The sequence below is a fragment of the Lolium rigidum genome, chromosome 1 (assembly GCF_022539505.1).
Source record: "Lolium rigidum isolate FL_2022 chromosome 1, APGP_CSIRO_Lrig_0.1, whole genome shotgun sequence".
Taxonomy (NCBI): Eukaryota; Viridiplantae; Streptophyta; class Magnoliopsida; order Poales; family Poaceae; genus Lolium; species Lolium rigidum.
In genome coordinates, this window is record NC_061508.1 from 25,574,485 (window position 1) to 25,593,805 (window position 19,321).

General features: G+C 44.7%; 1 protein-coding gene across 1 annotated transcript; it reads right to left on the minus strand.

Moving 5' to 3' along the window:
- Positions 1-959: 959 nt before the first annotated feature.
- Positions 960-6,447, minus strand: LOC124685094 (serine/threonine-protein phosphatase PP1). The gene is made up of 3 exons (XM_047219400.1): positions 6,250-6,447; positions 2,922-3,481; positions 960-1,662 (listed from the first exon to the last, which is right to left on the minus strand). The coding sequence occupies exons 1-3, from the start codon at positions 6,425-6,427 to the stop codon at positions 1,435-1,437; spliced, it is 966 nt and encodes a 321-aa protein (XP_047075356.1). The 5' UTR covers positions 6,428-6,447; the 3' UTR covers positions 960-1,434.
- Positions 6,448-19,321: the final 12,874 nt, after the last annotated feature.

Below are 19,321 nucleotides of genomic sequence, written 5' to 3' on the forward strand. Positions count from 1 at the left end.
CATCATCTCGTCGTCGCTGTCCATCGCGGCAATCGAACGAACACCTTGCGTGCGGGGCGATACTATCGCGGTGGCGGCAAGCTCTGTTCGGTGCAAAACAGCGGCCGCCGGTCGAGGGGGTGGCGGCCGTGTCGATGGACGGCGGTTCCTAGACAGCCGGCGGTGTCTATTGCAAGCAGGGGGGTCGTGGCGGTGACGGCGACGGTGGCGATCTAGAGGGGTGGGAGTCGGCTCGAGCGTGTGCAGGAGGTGGGAAATCGGTGTGTATGGCTGCCAGGCGGAGCCCACGCTCGTTTTCAGATGTGCCGCAAGGTGCCGGTGCGTCCGATTCGTGCCCTTGGCGACGGGGCCGACACGAGGTTGCCGGCGATTCTATTGGACTCCAAAATTGGCCGATGTCGTTTGGGCGCACCGGTGCGAGCCCATTTTCGCTGCCAGCCCCCAAAATGCTTTCGGGGCCGCCGGTCAAGATGCTCTTATGTCAGCGAAAAATAATTTCGAGAACAGAAAAAAGAGATGGAACGAAGAAGTCCACGACTCTGAACACTCCACGCGAGCCACAATCAACAGTTCAACGCTTGTTTTGATAGGCAGGGATTAGACGGATAAATGGATTAGTTCAATGTCAACTGCAAGTTTAAAGGGTTTGAGCTCAATCAGCAGGAACAGCTAAAGATCATGCAACAAATTAAGCCAACTGGTACAGACCTGGAAGCCTCACAGAATTTTGTCATCAACTTCCTGGGGGAAGCTGGGGAAGGGCAGCTTCTCGGAGGAGCCGCCAAAAGAACCGGGCCCAAGAGTGGGAGGAACGGGCTTCCCCCTTAGTACAAAAGATAACATAATCTACAGGATACGGTAGATACCGTGACTTCATGAGTCATGACCCAAATGGGGGATAATCATTGGCATGGCTTCACCCATATAACCCCACTAAACCTTAACAAAACATCACATACTAAGATAAAACTTAACCGGACTGTTTGAATAGCAATGACGAAACCCTACAACATTCTCAGCAGTTTTGGTATAAAATACCAGTCATTCTCTACCATTAGCATCAGTAGAAGACATTTTCACTAAAGCTAGTGAGTCATTTGCAGAGACATACAGATAAAACAACCTACAGAACATAACAGAATCTACATTCAAGATTCCCAGTCCCCATAGCAGGACCATGTTACTGACGCCTCCCATTGCATAAACATTTTGACATGCGTAGCAGAGTAAGAAGGAATAAATAATCCACACAAAAAACTGCCCAGTTATGGTTTCCTGTTCCGCTCTTTTCAGAATGGCAGGACAGATCTGCATCAGACCATCAAAGACAACAGCACGCAGGTTGACATTTCAACATGTAGTTCACCGGACCGCCACAATAAGTTTTGGGGGTGCTCCATCACAATTACCCAGTTCATACTAGACAGGATCTGCCTAAATAATATTGATTTTTATCTTCCGAGGCGGTGTTCCAGGTTTTGACATGTTGCCTCCAGCTTTCCCTTTCTTATCAGAAGGCTTAAGGATCTGGAATGAGCATGTTAGTGAATCATCTATGCTCATCATAGCACCAGCATTGTCAAACTCGCCACAATAGTTGGGTGCAGAGAATATGGTTACAAGCTGGCGTTTTGCAAAGAATTCATATCCATCCTCCACCACCTGTGCATAGCAAATTCAGTGTAAGAAATTGAATTGTAGATAGACAGCTTCACAAGGATAATAAGTATTCTCTAATAGCACGAATACAAGAAAAGGGGTCCTGGGTGGTGCAGTCCGGTTGACTTACGCCTGTCAGACACATTGCTGAACACAAATCTAACTTGATTTACCAAATGTAGAAGTCTAGAAGAGGTAAAAGCTTCAGCATTTATGAACTGAGAGTTAACTTCCAAACCGAATGAGTAGACTGTATACCAGGTGATCTAACAAAATTCGACTTTACAGCAAGTCCTAACAATATTTATGACCCATGGCCTCCTCACACTAAATGGTGTAAACGGTTCGCAAGAGTGCTCACACACAGAACAATAAAAAAAAAAACTGATATGTTCAATATCAAATGACAAACTCACCCTAAGACATGCATGCACCTTTTCCACAATAGTATGTTACAGCTGAGTATATGTTCCAACCATATCAATGCACAAATTTACCGATGCACTTCATTTTCAACAAAATGCATGTTCAGTATAAGGAGAAAAGAGTTATGGAATCTTTTCACACAAGGCCACCAAATTACCACAATAAGGGCATGTTAAAGGGATTTTAACTAGATGGCGAATCTTAATAACAAAAATATCACGAAAAGGCTGTTGCTTGCTAGCCACTTTATCTGCAAGTTGAAGAATTTTGTATACAGTATTTATTCGTTGTAGAAAAATCATCAGTTGACATGCCAAATGTCTATAAGTACTCAATATCCGAAAAGTGCTTTTAGCTCACGAGCTCCAGTGCTCTCGCTCAGTTGAAAAAAATTAAAAATATTTTTACAAGTTATAAAAAATCATGAAAATAATTCTGTAGATTACCATTGATATATCCCACAATCATGAAAAATACCAATCCGAAATTCTTTTTATTTTGACCTGGACAAAAATGACAAATTCTGATATGTTTTCGAGATTTGAAAATGACTACTCAGATCTGTAATTTTGTCATTTTTGTGTAGCTCAAAGTATTAACTATTTGAAATTGATTTTTTTCCCGTTTGAGGGATACATCATTGACTATGTGTGGATTTTTTTCCAGAATTTTTTACAACTCAAAACTATTATTTTTAATTTTAGAAAAAAACGAGATCACTGGTGCCCATGTGCACCAAATCTCTGTCCCTCAATATCAAATGATGAACACCACAGGTGAAACAAACTTTGTAACTTGCTAGAAAAATGTTCTTCAAGATTAGAGCGAAGTCATACCTGGTGAGCCCTGCAGACCAAATCTAGATCATGTTTCTCAAGGAACTCCGCAACCTTATCAGCTCCAAAAGTGTAAGACACACCCCTGTCGTTCTCACCCCAGCCATCAACATCTTTATCAGGGTCTGACCACAGTAGATCACAAAGGAGACCATGGTCCGGAATATCCACAGGACGGGCAATATTACGTATCTGGTCCATGTTCTTTAGTTCAGGCGATAAACCCCCATGCATGCACAGGATCTTATCATCAATAAGTGCAGCAACAGGCAGGCAGTTAAAACAATCAGTGAAAACCTTCCAGAGACGAACATTAAACCTCCTCTTGCATTCATCAAAGAATCCATAAATTCTGTTGATAGAGGCACATTCATGGTTTCCCCTAAGGAGAAAGAAGTTCTCTGGGTACTTTATCTTGTATGCAAGGAGAAGGCATATTGTTTCAATACTCTGTTTGCCACGATCAACATAGTCACCCAGAAATAAATAGTTCGCCTCTGGTGGGAAGCCACCATACTCAAATAACCGAAGAAGGTCAGAGTATTGGCCATGGATGTCCCCTGCAGTGAGTAAAGAGGCAGTTAAAATGCTGAACATGCTTTTAAATCATCATACCATTGGACTTTGTTTATACTGACAAATTTAGACAGCAAATCTGGCAAACAGTGTTTACAATCTCAATCCAAGGTACGCGAGAAAAAAAGTGCAATAGTGTACAGATCTGGTAATATAACAAACATATACATATGGACTTAACACACTAATAGGGTACACGATGTGGAAAAATAATCCTTTCATGGGACAGTTTCCATTATATTTGCTATATAACCTTCAGATGCAAATATCAATACCACCATATATTAGAGTAAGCTAATTCCAAATGATACACCAAATTATGCCCACCTAGCACCTATGTTCACCTCAGCTGCAAATTCCCAAAAATACATTAGCACAAATCAGGAATTTGAAATTCGCCGCAAGCACATCATCTGATATGGCTTGGAATCTGGGAACTCCAATACTCACTCCCACTGCAGCAGCAGTTTCATGGTCCAGAACGGTTACATGCGCATGTGGCCGACAATTTTTCTACCGCCTCCGTGATTAAGGGGCGAAACATGCATTTCAATGCATTCATGTCTAGAGTATGATGATTTGTTCACTCTAAATAAGGATAAGTAAGTTATCAAGATTGCACACTTTCCTCTTGAAAAAATCAAACAACCCTTAACAGCAATTTAAAGGACTCAGAGCATCTCCAGTCGCCCCTCTTCACCCCCCCCACCCCACCCCACCCAAACGGCTATGGGGGTGCCGGCGGCCCTTTTTGCTTCTAGCCACGCGCCCCGAAGTTCTTTTTGGGCCGGCAGAACGCGTTTTAGCTGCCGGCACTCCCAGCCCACTACCATAATTGCTTTGGGACATTAAAACAATGTTTCCGACCGTTGTTTCGGAACATTGTTTGTACTAACATAATTTCCCGTTTAAACATTGTTTCCGAATCATCGAAATGGTACTTCTTTGTTTGGTTCCAACTGTATCCGGAGAAGCAAGCAGCAAGTCTTAACACTATCTTCTAGAAACAATGTTAAGAGAACAATGTTCCGAAACAATGTTCAAAAACAATGTTTAGCAAAACAATGTTCAGCTAACAATGTTGTCGTGTAACATTATTATTTGAACATTGTTTGCGAACATTGTTTGTACGTAAATGCCGTGCCACCCGTCCCGACGCGCCTCCCCCGCCTATTTGTATCCCCTCCGCCGAACACAAAACCCTAGATCTCGTCTTCTCTCCCTTCGCCTCCGCCACACAGAAAACAAAACCCTAGAGCCAACGGCGCCATGGCCAAGTGTTTCGAGGGAGACGGCGCCACCGCTAACGGCTTCAGCCTCCGTACCCTCCACGAGGACGAAGCCCAGGCAGGAGGCGGGGTACATGGTCCACCAGACATGCGCGTTCCCAGCAGCTGGAGGTTGAGCGCGGGCGGGATCCCCATCGCGCCTATTCGAGCTTTCCCGCTACGACAAGAACGGCCCGCCGCCGAACAAGAAGTCCATGGCGCGGCGGATCTGGTGGGGCGCGCTCGAACGCACGCTCGCCACCGTCCTCAAGCACATCGCGAGCGGCAACGAGCCGCGGCTGGAGTTCCTGTCGCTCCAACAGCGGTGGGCACCGCGGAGGATGGTGTCGGGGTCCTCATCCTCCTCGGCATCTTCGAGGTCCTCGTTGAGGGCCTCCGCGAGCAGCACCCTCCGCATCGGCAGCCCGCAATCGTCTAGGACCCCAAAAGGGAGATTGACGACGGCTCCACCTCTGGGCTCAAGAGGATTTCCTGAGCCAGCTGGCCCAGATGCTCACGTCGTTCAGCGAATGTTGCCAGCCACGGACGACTTCGCGGAGGCGTGGACGAGGTCCGAGGCGAAGAAGGAGGCAGCATCATCGTCAAGGTGGAGGACTCTCCACCGTGCCGACGTGGCGACCCCAGCCAAGGCTGCAGCTCCGCCGTGCCACCGCCAAAGGTGGATCCCAAGGACGAGAGCTCCGACGAAGACGGCGACTACAAGCCTTCTACGGGCGCCTCGGCCGTTAGTTTTTTTTTCAGTTTTAATTTCTTGGTCCATATATATGTATCTATTGAGGTGTCCCGCTTCTGCATGCCACAGAACATTTCGTAGGCGTCAGAGTTAAGGGATACACGTCTTGCAGCTGGTATATTTGCTTTTGTTGAGGAAAGCCATATCTTAATCTGAACGTGTCTCTAATAGCATGTATACCTTATCTTCCGCTCAACCCTGAAGTACTAATAATGGAAAAAAGAAACATAGACATTGCCACGAAACTGTCAAGAGTTCGGAACGCAATCTCTTCTGTATAAAAAAAACAGACAGCGACTTGAGGTTTGACATTCCAAGTCGATGACACGTTATCTGCAAGCTGAGAAATTCATCATGGGGTCAACGCGAAAGATATGAGAAGAAGGTGAATCATGCCGACTCTACCTCCCAAACGAGAAAAATTTTTCAATCCCAGGATGATAGACAGGAAGGTACGAACCCACAAGAACTTGTTTTTTCTACAGAGGGAGTAGGGATTCCAATAGCACCTAGCCCCAAATCAAAATACCCAACTTTTCGGAGTAAAAAGCAGCAAATCTTGAGTAGCTTGGAACAAGAAGAGCGCCTGAGCTCGGCATAGGAAAGCAGACAGACGTGAGGGTGGTCGCTCGAGAAGAAGACGGGCGCAACACAGCGCAAACGGGGGGCTGGCTGTGGATAGAAGAGAGGCAGGTGTGGGGTTGGAGGGAGGGAGGGAGCAGGTGGTTACCGCAGACTTTGATGGGCGCCTCGAGCTCGAGGAGGTTTGGCTGGCTGAGGAAGACGTCCTTGGCGGCGGCGCAGAGGCGGCGGATCTCCGGGTCGGTGAGCTGCGCGGGGCGCGCCGTGCGGCCGCCGCGCGCCTCCAGGAGGCGGCGGATCACGTCGTCGAGCGTCGCCGCGTCCATCGCCCCGGCACGTCGGGCGGGAGGAGGGGGGGCGAGAGGAGTAAACCCTGGCGGCTGCGGCGGGGCGGCAGGCTAAACCCTAGCCCGTGCTTTTCCCCTTTCGCCTGAGCCGACGGGGTGGAGGAGAGAGAGAGAACGCGTAGAGAGGCGAGAGCAGAGGGGATATCGCTGCGACTAGTAGTGGCTCAAGATATTATTTCGAGATGCTGCCGCCCTTGTACTGCAACTAGGACCGTGTGTGACAGCCGGATCGGACAGAATTACGCGCTCGGTCTCGTTTCAACGGCAACCAGTGCATCCCATGATGTATTTTAGGATATCCAAAATAAATATGGTTAAGTGCACTTTTGGTCCCTCATGTATCATAAAAGTCTAATTTTGGTCCCTTAAATTTGTTTTAGTTTAAACCTGCTATCAAACTCTTAATTAAGTCAAATTTTGGTCTCGGGTAGCGGTTTAACGATGGTTGATTCTTTTTTACCACCGTGGACAGATTTGGACAGGTTCAGTCCACGTACGTGGACTGTCTGACCTTGAGATAAATTATGCAATTAGCATTTTGAACGTTCACCGGCGAGATCATGATCATTATCCATTTGTTGTAGTAACCCTAACTCTTCCCCAACACCTAGCGATGGCGCCTCATACTACTAGGGTCGATAAGCCGCGCGAGAAATGCAAAATCGGCGGACATGCCAGGGCTTTGGCGTCAGGAGGAAAGGCGGAGGCGGCTGAAGTGCCGAGGACTGCTGCATCGAGCAAAAAAGGTGGAGACGGCACACATGTGTGTTAGGACAAGGGTATTTTTCTATTTATTGACTGAGAAAAAATGATCACAGGTAGATTAAAACTAGCCAATTATGTCCATGGATGGTTGAAAAAAAAGAGTAAAAACGGTTCAACCATTATTAAACCGTTGTTAGGGATCAGAAAAAAAACTTAATTAAGACTTTGAGGGCAGATTTAGACCAAAACAGATGTGATGGACCAAAATTAAACTTTCGCAAGACCTAAGGGGCTAAAAGTGCACTTAACCCTAATAAATACCCTATAACTTTTAGTACGGAGTACATCTTAAAATGTGAATTTTACGGGAGTGACTATTTCTCAGTCGACTAGGAACGAGGCAATTCAAGTTGCAACTCATGAGTAACACGAATCACAAAGCAAATCAAATGGTGTAAAAGTTGACTGAGCACAAACCTAATTCTCAGCTAGGTGAGAACTAGCAAATCCCCAATTTTACATCATCAACTTAGTTTTAAGTTTACAAGATGATGTACTCCCTCGGTCCACTATTACTCCGTGTTCTAGGTTTGGAGAAGTTATTTTTTTGCCTCGGATGATGTAAAAGTTAGGATTTACATCACCTCCTCAAATATAAATCATCTATTGGAGATGCTCACACTAGAACAAGATTAGGGCATATTTGATAACATTGCTACCAGAATAAATCCTACAAATTGAACATCATCGTAGGAAAAAAATTCAATAGGATTTAATACTACAAATTTTCTATGGAACCCCTTTAAATCAAACGGGATCTTTACTCCTTGCAAAAGTAGGACATCCGAAACGAGCCACGTCAAATTGGACATTAATATTGTTCATTTTTTATCCATTTGCACCGCTGCCATGAACGGCGCAATAGAGGTACGCCCCAATAATGTTGGTGGGTCGCCTTCTCAACCATTTTTTTCGTGTGTCAGTGAACGCGGGCCGGGGAAGGACAAAGGAAGACACACGAGGGTCTTCTCCACCTGGAAGCATCTCCATCACAAATTTGGGTTGCAGATGGAACCTAGCGGAGCATCCGCGGGCTCTTGTCCATTTGCAATGCCCTATTGAGCCCTGCACTACGTCCGCGCAGATTAAACGGATAGCCATGTAGTGTTTTTTGGTATGTTTATTTCACATTTTTCTTTTATATTTATATTTTATATTTTATATTTTTCCTTTTTTTCTATTTGGTGTTTCATTCTACCTTTTTCTTTCTATTTCATATTTCCCTTTTTGTATGTTTTCTTTTTTTCCTTTTAAGTTTGATTATTTTATTTTCTGTGGTTTTCTATTTCTGTGTTTCATTTTTTTTATCTTTAAAGACAATGGTGTTGTATGATTTAATTTTTGTTCCTCGTGCACTCATGTTTTGTTCCACATAAAAAATTTGTTCCAATTTTGTCTGTATTGTTGTTCCGTTTGTAGTCATTATTTTTTTCCATGAGGGTAGAATTTGCTTGGTGTAAGGTTACATTATTTACCAAGATATTCGAAGCTTGGTTGTCTTTCTGTTACCGGACCTTTTAGCTTAACTTTTTGTTATTTTTTGTTGTATATCAATGGATGGAGATAGGCCAGGGTCTAAGATTCACCTACAACTATGCATACATACGGGGTAAAGATAATAATAAGTGCAACATGAGTTATGTTCAAATAAAGATAGATATTGTGGGTGGTATGTCCTAATATTCTACACCTTTCATCAGCCACTTATACTGTAAACTTTTGATCCACTACCACACCTCTGCAGCCTAGGGTGTTTTTTTTTTTGAGAGCAACCACATATTCCATTAATGAAAAATCAAGTTACATGAAGCAACACATGTGGAAACTAAAAGACAAACCGGGATAAAATGATTATCCTGAATTTGCAGATAAAATCCTAAAAGATCGAGAAATACAAAACGATCCCTAGGGTTTCCTGCAACCACGCGTAGCCGGCGGCCGCCGTCCAATTCCAACGCCGCCGAGACGAACGCAAGAAGAGACGCCGAGCCTCCACCATTGCAAGATCCAAAAGAGCACCATCGCCAACGAGGCTTTGTGAGTCGATGAACGAGGCCTGCTTGTAGCGGCGAGGCACATGTCGGCTGTGGCACGTCGGCGGGGGACGTCCCCGTGTCTGTCTTGGACCAAGATACGCCGCCTCCCATCGACGAAGTCGAGAAGAACGGCATATCCACCACCTCCGAACCAACATATTCGCTCCCGGAAGAACCACCTCGCCCCGGCCCCCAGCGCCGTCGTGGACAACGACAAATGCCAGTGACACGTCGAGAAACAGATCTCGCCAGATCTAAAGAACGGCGAGAAGACCAAGCTGCCGACCTGAAAGATCGACAAGCACACGTTGCCAACAACTCCGAGACGCCGCCGTGAAGGTCGCCGCCGGTGTGGGAGTGGAGTTGAGGCAGATTTATTTGCCCGGGCGCCGCTCCCACCACCCCAACGACGCACCACGGCGGACAAGCCCAAACTACAAAACGGAGGAGGAACGAGGTCCCCTCCCCCTCCTGCCGCCGGAGCGGCAAGCGGAGGGAGAGGGGCCCAGAGCTCACGCCGGTGGAGATGGGATCTGGCCGCCGCCGCCTGGGAGAGACGAGCAGGGACAAAACGTTTCGTGACACAGGGTTCTGCAGCCTAGGGTGTTAAGTAGTCATTATTTATTTAAACAGACCAAAGAATTACACTTGATGATGTTGTCGTGATCCCAAGTGGATCTCATATCCTCTATTCTACTAATCCCTTCTGGCACCAGTGTTCGATCTAGAGGTTGAAGCACCACTCATACCCCATCATTATCTTGACCGATACTCGAATTTTGGGTACTTTGACAATACCTTAGATCAATGTAAGAGATGATAAGCAAGGACAATATCTTATTCAAACTCAACACAATATACCCAGTTAGAAGATGCAGAAGATGCAGATAATCGTTGTGGGGCGTCACCCTAGCCCGCAACCCTGAGGACTACTCACTCATAATGAGATCAAAGATCGTAAACATTGTAAAAATGTATTCAATATAAATATCAAATAGTCTTATAATATCGCCAAACGAGGAGGTAAATATTACAAGTAGATGGCTATGGAGGTGGACAAATGGATGTGGAGATGGTGATGGCGGCGGCTTGGTGATGGATCTCCTCCTCAGATGTGATGTGTTGTTGTGGCTCTCTCCCTATTTGTGGCGTCTGGGGTTTGATTTATATAGAGGTCCCTTCACGAAAGTTGATACGATTGACATGGCCGAGGTGGTGGCATCCGATACGGGCGCTCCCTGCCCGTATGCCTACTCGTGATTCTTCATTAATTAGCCCATATTTTGCATTTAAAGTGCATATTTCTGAAAAGAAACAATTAAAGAGAACATTGCTACATCTCGGTGGTAGTTAGTCATTAGAGGAAAAGATAGAGAGATATTTTAATAGTTTCTTGACAGATATAAGACTTAATCATGGAGTATAGATTCTCGATTATGCAACTATCAATAATCGTGTTTTGTTCTGTTATTGCTAAATTCTGGTTCCAAGTGTTTTATTTTGGCTCATGTGTATATGAAATTGTGTTCCTTATTAGGCCATAATTTTTGTCCCATGCATATTCCTAATTGTGTTATATTTTCAGAATAAATTTAAGTTTCTTGTGTAGATGTGTTCCTTGGTCACTATAATTTTGTTTCACTTAGTCTAACTGTCTATTTCTGGTAGTAGTCATTATTTGTTCCTCATGGGTTAATTTGTTTCCGATTGGTCTAAATTTTCGTTCTGTGTATTTATGTGGATTTGTTCCTTTGATGCAAAAAAATTTGTCCCATTTGAATTCGTGATTTAGTTCCATTTATTTACAAATTTTAGTTCCTTATTGTAAGTGCAATGTGTTTTTTTTTTTTGACACCTGTACCGTAGGGGAATCCCCTACGGTGTAGCTTTTTTATATATATATAAAGAACAGGAAACAAACTGTACAAGGGGTAAGAGAATTACCCCTAAAAAAAGAGAGCTTACATCAAGGGGGTTGGAAAGGACCTAAGAGAGACATTAAACAATCAAGCGAAGATATCTACAAGCCACCCAAGCAGGGGTTGTACCGAAGTTTGCTTGACTCTAAAATGGTGTAACCGAGAGATCGTTCTGAAACCAATTTTCCATCGCTCCAAGGAAAAGGGAATGGCCCGAAAAATGAAATCATTCCGAGACTTCCAAATGTTCCATGCAGCACATGCAAAGATCTCGACAAAGCATGGTCCTTGAAAGTTTGTTTTTACTTCCCGAAACCTTCAGCCAAAGATTTGTCATTAGGCCATTGTATGTTGATAGAGTTCCAACGAGTCTTTAGCAAAAGCGCATTCAAAGAATAGGTGTGATCTTGTCTCTCGCATCGACAAATGACAAAGTGAGCAATCGATCCCGGAATCAATTCTCCACTTCTTTCGGTCCATTAAATCACGTGTGTTTAGTCCGTCCAGCATGAGCAGCCACAAAAAAACTTTGATTTTGGGAAGGGTTTTAGAAGACCGAGATGGTTATCATTATTTCATTCTTGGGCACTCTTTCGAATAGAAAGTCTGTAAAACCTTGCGGAAGAATATTTGCTCCCCCGGACAAAGCTTCGTGATCATGCGTTGTAGAGGTGAGGGGGTTAGCAATTGCTAGGCTGCTCGAACACTCGAAGTTCTTGGAAAGCTTCCATCGACGAGAGGTAGATGGAACTTAGAGGTCATGTCTTCCGCATCGAGAAGTGTTGCCACGGAGATGTCCTCATCCAAAGCGAAGGAAAATAAGCGTGGATATCTATCACACATGAGATTTCCATCTTGCCAAAAATCTTTCCAGAAAAGCACGAGACTTCCCATTCCCAATTTGACATTTTGAGATGCTTCGATATTCTCCAACAAGGCTAAAAATGTCCCTCCACCAAAATGAACCTTTGCCCTGCTTAGTATGAGGCACATTATCTCCATACAATGACCATACCAAGCCGAACCCGGGCGTATCGGCATGTTCATAGAATTTGTGTAATTGTTTCATCAACGAGCTTTATTTTGGAGTTCAAGATTTTTGACACCGAGTCCACCATATCGCCTAGGCTTGCACACTGTGCTCCATGCTGCCAGAGCATTTATCGAAGATGAGTCTTCCTCTTTTGCCCACGAACGGTGTCGTTGAGCTCGTTGCACATGTTAAGCATCGTTTTCCGAATTTTGAGGGAACACATGTAGAATGTAGGGAGGGTAGATAAGACGAGATCTCACATATTCCAGTCTTCCTCCATAACCAAGAAACCGAGCGCTTGCATTGAGTCTCCTTTCCACTAGGCCCACCAGAGGAGAAAGATCTTGGATGGTTGGCTTGGTCACTCCCAAAGGCAGCCCTAAATATGTAAAAGGAAGACTACCCACGAGCACATCCAAAAGTGTCGGCCAGGAGCTGTAAATTTTCATCCGAGGTGTTTATAGGAATTAAGCAAGATTTTGAGTAATTCACTCTCAACCCGAGTGGCTTGTGCAAAATTTTCCAGAGTTTCTTTCAGAAGCGGATAACTGTCGTTGGGCAAGCTTGAAGTATGAGGAGTGTATCATCGGCATATTGCACAATGGGAAAATCTGTGTTGGGTATGTTGAGAGGAGCAACCAGCTCACCTGCCTGAAATAATCCATTTACCATGGCCTGAAGTAATTCAGAAACTCCCACAAATAAAAGAGGGGAGAGAGGGTCACCCTGTCGTACACCTCTACGACAGTTAAATTTCTTGCCTGGAACTCCATTTAATAAAATTTCCGAGGTACCACTTGACATCAACATGTTTAACCACATAATCCACTTCAGATCACATCCAAGAGCAGTAAAAAATTTCAATATAGCTTCATGCTCAACTGTATCGAAAGCTTTTGCAAAATCCAATTTTAGGATCACTGTTTCTTCCCTCCCCTGTTTACATTGATGAATATATTCATATGTCCAAGCCACACAATCTTGGATGTTCCTCGAGTGAAGAAAACCATACTGGTTTACATGAACCAATTGTAATATCTTAGCTTGAAGGCGGTTTGCCAAGATTTTAGTGATCAATTTGAGGCAAATATTAAGCAATGAGATTGGTCTGTAGTCATTAGGTCCCTCAGGTGAAAGAATTTTGGGAATAAGAGTGATGAAGGAATCATTTATGCTTTGGAGATTAACCGAACCATCCCAAAATTCATCACAAAGACGATAAAAATCATATTTAATGATTGGCCAGCACACCTTGAGAAAGAGTCCCGAGAACCCATCTGGGCCAGGTGACTTATCAGAGGGCATGTGTGCCACCACCTGATCAATTTCCTCCATAGAAAAGGGTTTAGATAGATCTTCCAAACCAGCCACAGGAGAGAAGAATTGCGAAAAGTCAAAGTTATCCATAATAGGTATAGAAATGCCTAGCCTTTCCTTATAAACATGCCATAAGAGACCTGCCTTTTCCTGATGATCAACAGCCAGAGAACCATCTGATCTAGTAAGGGAAGCAATTGAATTTTTTCTATACCTTATGGTGGCCATAGAGTGAAAGAAAGAGGTGTTCTCATCTCCCAATTGAGCCCATCTTGCAGTGCACCTCTTTTTCCAATATTCTTGCTTGGAAGAGAGAAGTTGCTGCAGCTTCTTTTTAACAATGTTTCGAAAATTCCATTCAGTGATATGTAAAACTCTTTGTTCCTCAAAGGAGTCCAGTTGAAAAATCACCGCATTGCAATTTTTGATTAGGGTGTCCAGAACCTTGAAGTTAGAACTCCATTTTCTCAGTCCCTTTCTCAGCAGTTTCAGTTTGGCAGAAAGAGATTTGGCTCCATCACCTGGGCAATTAATGTCCCAAATATTTTTTACCACATCAAGAAAACCAGGCAACTTAGTCCAGAAAGTTTCAAAGCGAAACACTTGTGCTTTGGGAATGGAGGAGCCAATGGATACTACACAAGGTGTATGGTCTGATGTGGGCCTAGCAAGAGGTTTGACCATAGTGTTAGGGAATTTCAAGGTCCAAGTGTGAGAGGTAAAGAACCAATCGAGCTGAACAAGGAGGGGATCTGCTTGCATATTGCTCCACGTAAAGGATCTTCCTTTGATAGGCAGTTCGATGAGGCCTAGATAACTGATAATCTCATTAAAGGTGGCAATATCAGTCATGTTTGCCCCTTCGCGATTACGATTTTCCGCGAAACGATAGAAGTTAAAATCCCCAAGAATGAGCCAAAGAGAATCTTCTGCAATATCCAGAGCAAATAACCAAGCGACAAAGTTTGCTCGAGCTATCCCCTCACAAGGCCCATATACATTTACAATGGTGAAAACCTCAGCAGATAAAAGAGAGGTAAAGTTAACCACAATCCCAAAGCTTTCTTCCAAGATAACTTGGCCAGTGAAAAGGCTACCCACCCAAAGAACTAGAAGGCCACCAGATGCCCCATCCGAGGGTATAAAAGCAAAGTGATCAAATCGCTTAGGGGCAAAATTCTTAATGAAATTGGAATCAAAATCACTTTTTTTTGTTTCCTGTAAGCAAATAATAGATGCACTACTTTCTTCCAATTTGTTGCGCACAAGGGGCCATTTTGCAGGGTCATTAATCCCTCGGATATTCCAGCTTAACACAAACCACAAACGATTGCTATTAAAAGTTCCACGATTCATACTAAACCAACACAAAAGAAGACCCCAGAGGGGTTCACACTCACGATAGACATAACCATAGGATAGTTCAACATATAAATGAAAGCAAACGCATAAAATAGCAGATAAAGCGCCATGAACTTGATCATTTCTTCTCCTGCTTGAGCAGTTCTTCAGTGAGCTCGGCAGGATCAATCTGGCAGTCTTCAATGCCAATGCGCTGCATCTCCTCAATCTGCAGCACTGCTGGGGGAGTGGCTTTTTCAGTTTTGCGAGGACGACGAGTGTCTGCCAGAACCTGATGACAGTAGCCCTCATTGTTATTGCGAGTGCAATATCTGACAGATGACTTCACTTTGGGCGCCTCCTGTGACTTACGAGGCCTTCCAGGACGTCTCGGCCCAGCAGTAGGCCCATGGTTGCTAGCAGATGGCTGAGATGAAGCCCAGTTAGTATTTGAATCCTCCTGCTCCAAATCCATTGGCGCCCAACAGAGCTCCCCCTGCTCGCCTAAGGACAGGTACTTAAAAGGATTGACCCAAGCATCTCCTTCAGCTGGCTTCAGAATGCTCTTCAGAGAAAAAGCTGCAGCAAGATCCAGGCAAGAAGTACCAAAACCAAGTTTGAGAACAGCAGCTTCAAAGATGATATCTCTACATTCCAGGGTAAGCAGCTGAATCCATTCCACAGCATGGTCTTCAATCAACCCAAGAGGCAGCACAGCTTCCTCAGCAGGTGCATCAATGAACTGCACCTTACTGTAGACCGAGTGGCTAAAAAAGGAGATAAGCTGTCTGAATTGCTCCACACCAAACAGTAGCATCACATGAGATTGATTAGCAAGAGCAGAACTAGGCTCTTCAGTTACAGGGGGTGGCACAACAATTATAGAACTGATTGTGTTGGAGCTTTCCCCTATCTCAAAGGTAGAAAACTGAGCCTCTGGCAAGGGTTCAACATGCAGAATCTGATTATCCCCTCCAGCTCTAATGAACAGCAGATCCCCATTCTGTCTTCCATTCACAACATTGTCAGCAGCTTCTTCCATATCAGAGAGAGAGGGAGACCACATGCCTGGGTCATCAGAGACATTACCTTCTGGAATCACTCCATCCATCATAGAGCTGCCTCCATATCCAGTGATGGCACGCCAACTTTCTCCTTCATACGGCCATTCTCCCCAATCTCCATTGTCAACCTGTTGCCCAGGTGGGGCTTCCCATGCAGCATCAGCATTTTGTTGGTTCCAGAGCTGCATTTCATGAGCATGCTGTTGCGCCAAGTTCAGGAACGGCAGGTTGTAAGGATGAGGAGTGGCATTCATTGGTGGCAGCTGATCTTCATTGCCAACTAGCTGGGGATCAACACTTCTACCATGCAGAACATAAACAGGCACAGACCAAGATCTTCCTAGCACACCAAACAGATTAGCAGCTCTAGTAACCACCAGGCTAAAGGGCACCAGACTCACAGATTTAATCAGCACCTTAACAAGTACTCTAGTCATGTCAACTCGAGGATTATGCCACAGCTCAAGCTTTCCAAATAAAGAGACTGCTTTGTTAACATAGTAGTTGGTCTGATAATCTAGGGGAAAATTCAGCATAAGGACCCAGGCTTCCCTCTCAAAAACAGGCAATCTCATGTTCAGGCCCTCATCATGTCTAACAACAGAAAACATATGGATCTCATCCCTATCCATGGTGTGCGGACCAGTTTCTATCAGATGATCTCTAATAGCAGCAGATTGAAATTTAACCAGACCAACACCAATGCTATAGACCCTACCAGTAACAGGTGCATTATGATCTCTAGCCAGAATAGCACAAACCTCTGCCAAAGCCTCTTCTTTGTCGATGTCCTCCAACTCCGGAACAACGATAATGATCCCATATTCCTCATGCTGCAGCGGCGGATCTCCCACGACCAGCAGGCTCCTCTGCAGGCGATCCTCGGGGCTGGGTTCAATGTTGATGGGGCCGGGGAGGAAACGGAATGGCAGAACTGGGAAGTTCGCCATCGTTTCTTCCACCGATGGAGGTGGCGGTGTAGCTGGTGGCGGCGACGTGGGTAGGGGAGGATTGATCTGTGGTGGTGATAATGGTGAAGGGAGCGGAGCACCCAAGGAGGGAGGACGAACAGAGGAAAAAGAGGGTTGGGAAATCACAGAGCGTATAAGAGGCCCCTGTCGGCTGATTAATTCGGAAGGGGGAACGGCAGTTACAGTAATATCATTAAGCACTTGATCTACTGCCAAAACAGGTAAACTAACCTTCATTGGGTGATACAACTGTGGCAACGAATCAGACACCTGAGGAAGTAAAGCGTCAGGCTTAAATAACCGATCCATTTGGACATCATGTTTTTTAACCCTCCAGATCTTCTTAATTGGGCATTGATCAGCCACATGTTCAGCCCGAAAACACTTCCTGCATCGATTAGGACAAGCCCGGCCCATATGGCCCAAACTGAAACAACATCTGCATCTAATTTCTGAACAACACTCTTTTTTTTCATGACCCCAGCAGAGACAATGTGTGCACAGAATGTCTGGATTGCTGGGTTTCGGCCCATTAAGGAGATCATGAATAACCTGTGAAGAAGGGAGGCCCCAAATACCTGTAGTCCGTTCGATTTCAAAATCAGAGTATCCCGCCTGCCTTTGATCAAGGATACAGTTCAGATTCAGCGGAGAGAATTTCGGATCTTTCCTAAAACGGTCATACCAGTAATTAGGATTCCTAAAATTTCGCCCAATAAAGGTCCTATTCATTAATCCAGAATTAATGTGCCCTTGATCTAAGGCAGCATTCCAAAAAGAGCAATTAATGCTTCCCACGGAAAAATGATGTTCAAGAGTTTTCGATGAACTTTTTGGAGCTGAAGAATCCAGGGCAGGAGCAGGACTAGACAGCACTGGACAAGATGCAGCAAGTTTTGAAGCTGAGGATTCAGGCACCTTAAAACCAAATTTGGCTAATTCTGCCGTAGAAGAACCATCAAAAGCCTTTGCACTGAGAACATTCACAGGAGCCTTCACTGCTAAAGAATTCAACCGTGGCACCCATTTGAAAGTAGAACGATGAGCCGTGGGCTTAGCAAACCAGTCCGAATTCACCACCTTCTCAGATCCATGCACTGATGGGCGGAAACAGGACGCAAAACCATCACCACGAAAGAGGGAGAAGCGGCAATGAAAATCAGGCCATATACGTTCTCGTAGAGAATAAATGAAATGTCCAACTTTGTTAGAGGCCACTGAGAATCTGAACTTTTTATCCGCCAAACGAGTCACCCGAAAACCAGAGGCAGATCCACCCAAGCAACATTCCAAAGCTAGGGCAACTGCATCTTCCGACAGCGGGAAGGAGGATTCCAAGAACGAGACAACCAAAAAGAATTCCTTGTCTCGAGAGGAGGGAGAGAAATGAACCAAGGATTTGAAACGTCGACGCACCTGAGCGGCTAATGCCCTTCCAGGGGAGAAATCCCAGAGAAGAAGAACATCCATAGTCACCGGAGAAGGAGATCCTCATGGTCGCCGGCTAGGGAGGTGGAGGGGAGGTGGAGGGGAGGTGGAGGAGAGAGCCATTTTCTCAGAATAAGTGCAATGTGTTCGTTGGACATTAAAATTATATTCAAATTAATATAAATTTGCGTTTTTGGTAGTGGTCATGATTTGTTCCTCATGGGTTAAACTTTTTTTTTGTTTTGATTGGTCTATCTTTTTGTTTCACGTGTTGATTTTGTTGTTTTGGCGCAATAATTTTTTGTCCGAGTGCATCTGTGATATTGTACCATTTAGACTAAATTTTAGTTCCTTTGTGTAAACGCGATGTGTTCCATTAGGGAAAATCCAATAGGCTTACGCAAATCTGGCATGAAAGGTGTCCATGGTCCGTTTTGGAGGCGTAGTGGACAATAGCCGTACATGTATGCATGGTGCACCCAACGGCGCGACACATTTCTTCCACGCTAACACCGGTTATTTTAAACATTTTTGCTAAAAAATGATTATACATAATGGTTGAAAGTGGTACATAATAGTTATGCAAAAAAAAATTAGATAAATTTAAACGAAGAGTTAGATTATTTAAATCGAAGAAAACTAGGGTTTGTACTCCTCGTCATTGTCGAAGATGATCATCTCTGACTAGGTCATTGCAGCCGGTGGCCAAGCAGGTTGTGTCGCGGGTGGTGCAAGAGCCTCACAAGACAATCACGATGCCCACCCACACGGAGTACGCAGGATGTGGTGTAGCCGGTGGAGTTGTCAATGTGAAAGAGCATTTCATCTCCTAAGTTGGTTTTGATGTTTGTCAACAACACTTGGATACTAAACGTTTGCTTGAGTTTGACTAACTATTTCGAAGACAAGTAAATGGTCTGGAGTATCCCCGATTTCGAGAAGCAAAAAGAAGAGAAGGGATGACCCACAAGTATAGGGGATCGCAACAGTCTTCGAGGG

Bases quoted from the DNA above. Each gene is read 5' to 3' on its own strand.
- LOC124685094 (XM_047219400.1), bottom strand. From the start codon at position 6,427: ATGGACGCGGCGACGCTCGACGACGTGATCCGCCGCCTCCTGGAGGCG. The intron at 3,482-6,249 runs GTAACCACCTGC...TACTCACTGCAG, and splicing joins GGCGCCCATCAAAGTCTGCG to GGGACATCCATGGCCAATAC. The intron at 1,663-2,921 runs GTATGACTTCGC...TGCTATGCACAG, and splicing joins TGGTCTGCAGGGCTCACCAG to GTGGTGGAGGATGGATATGA.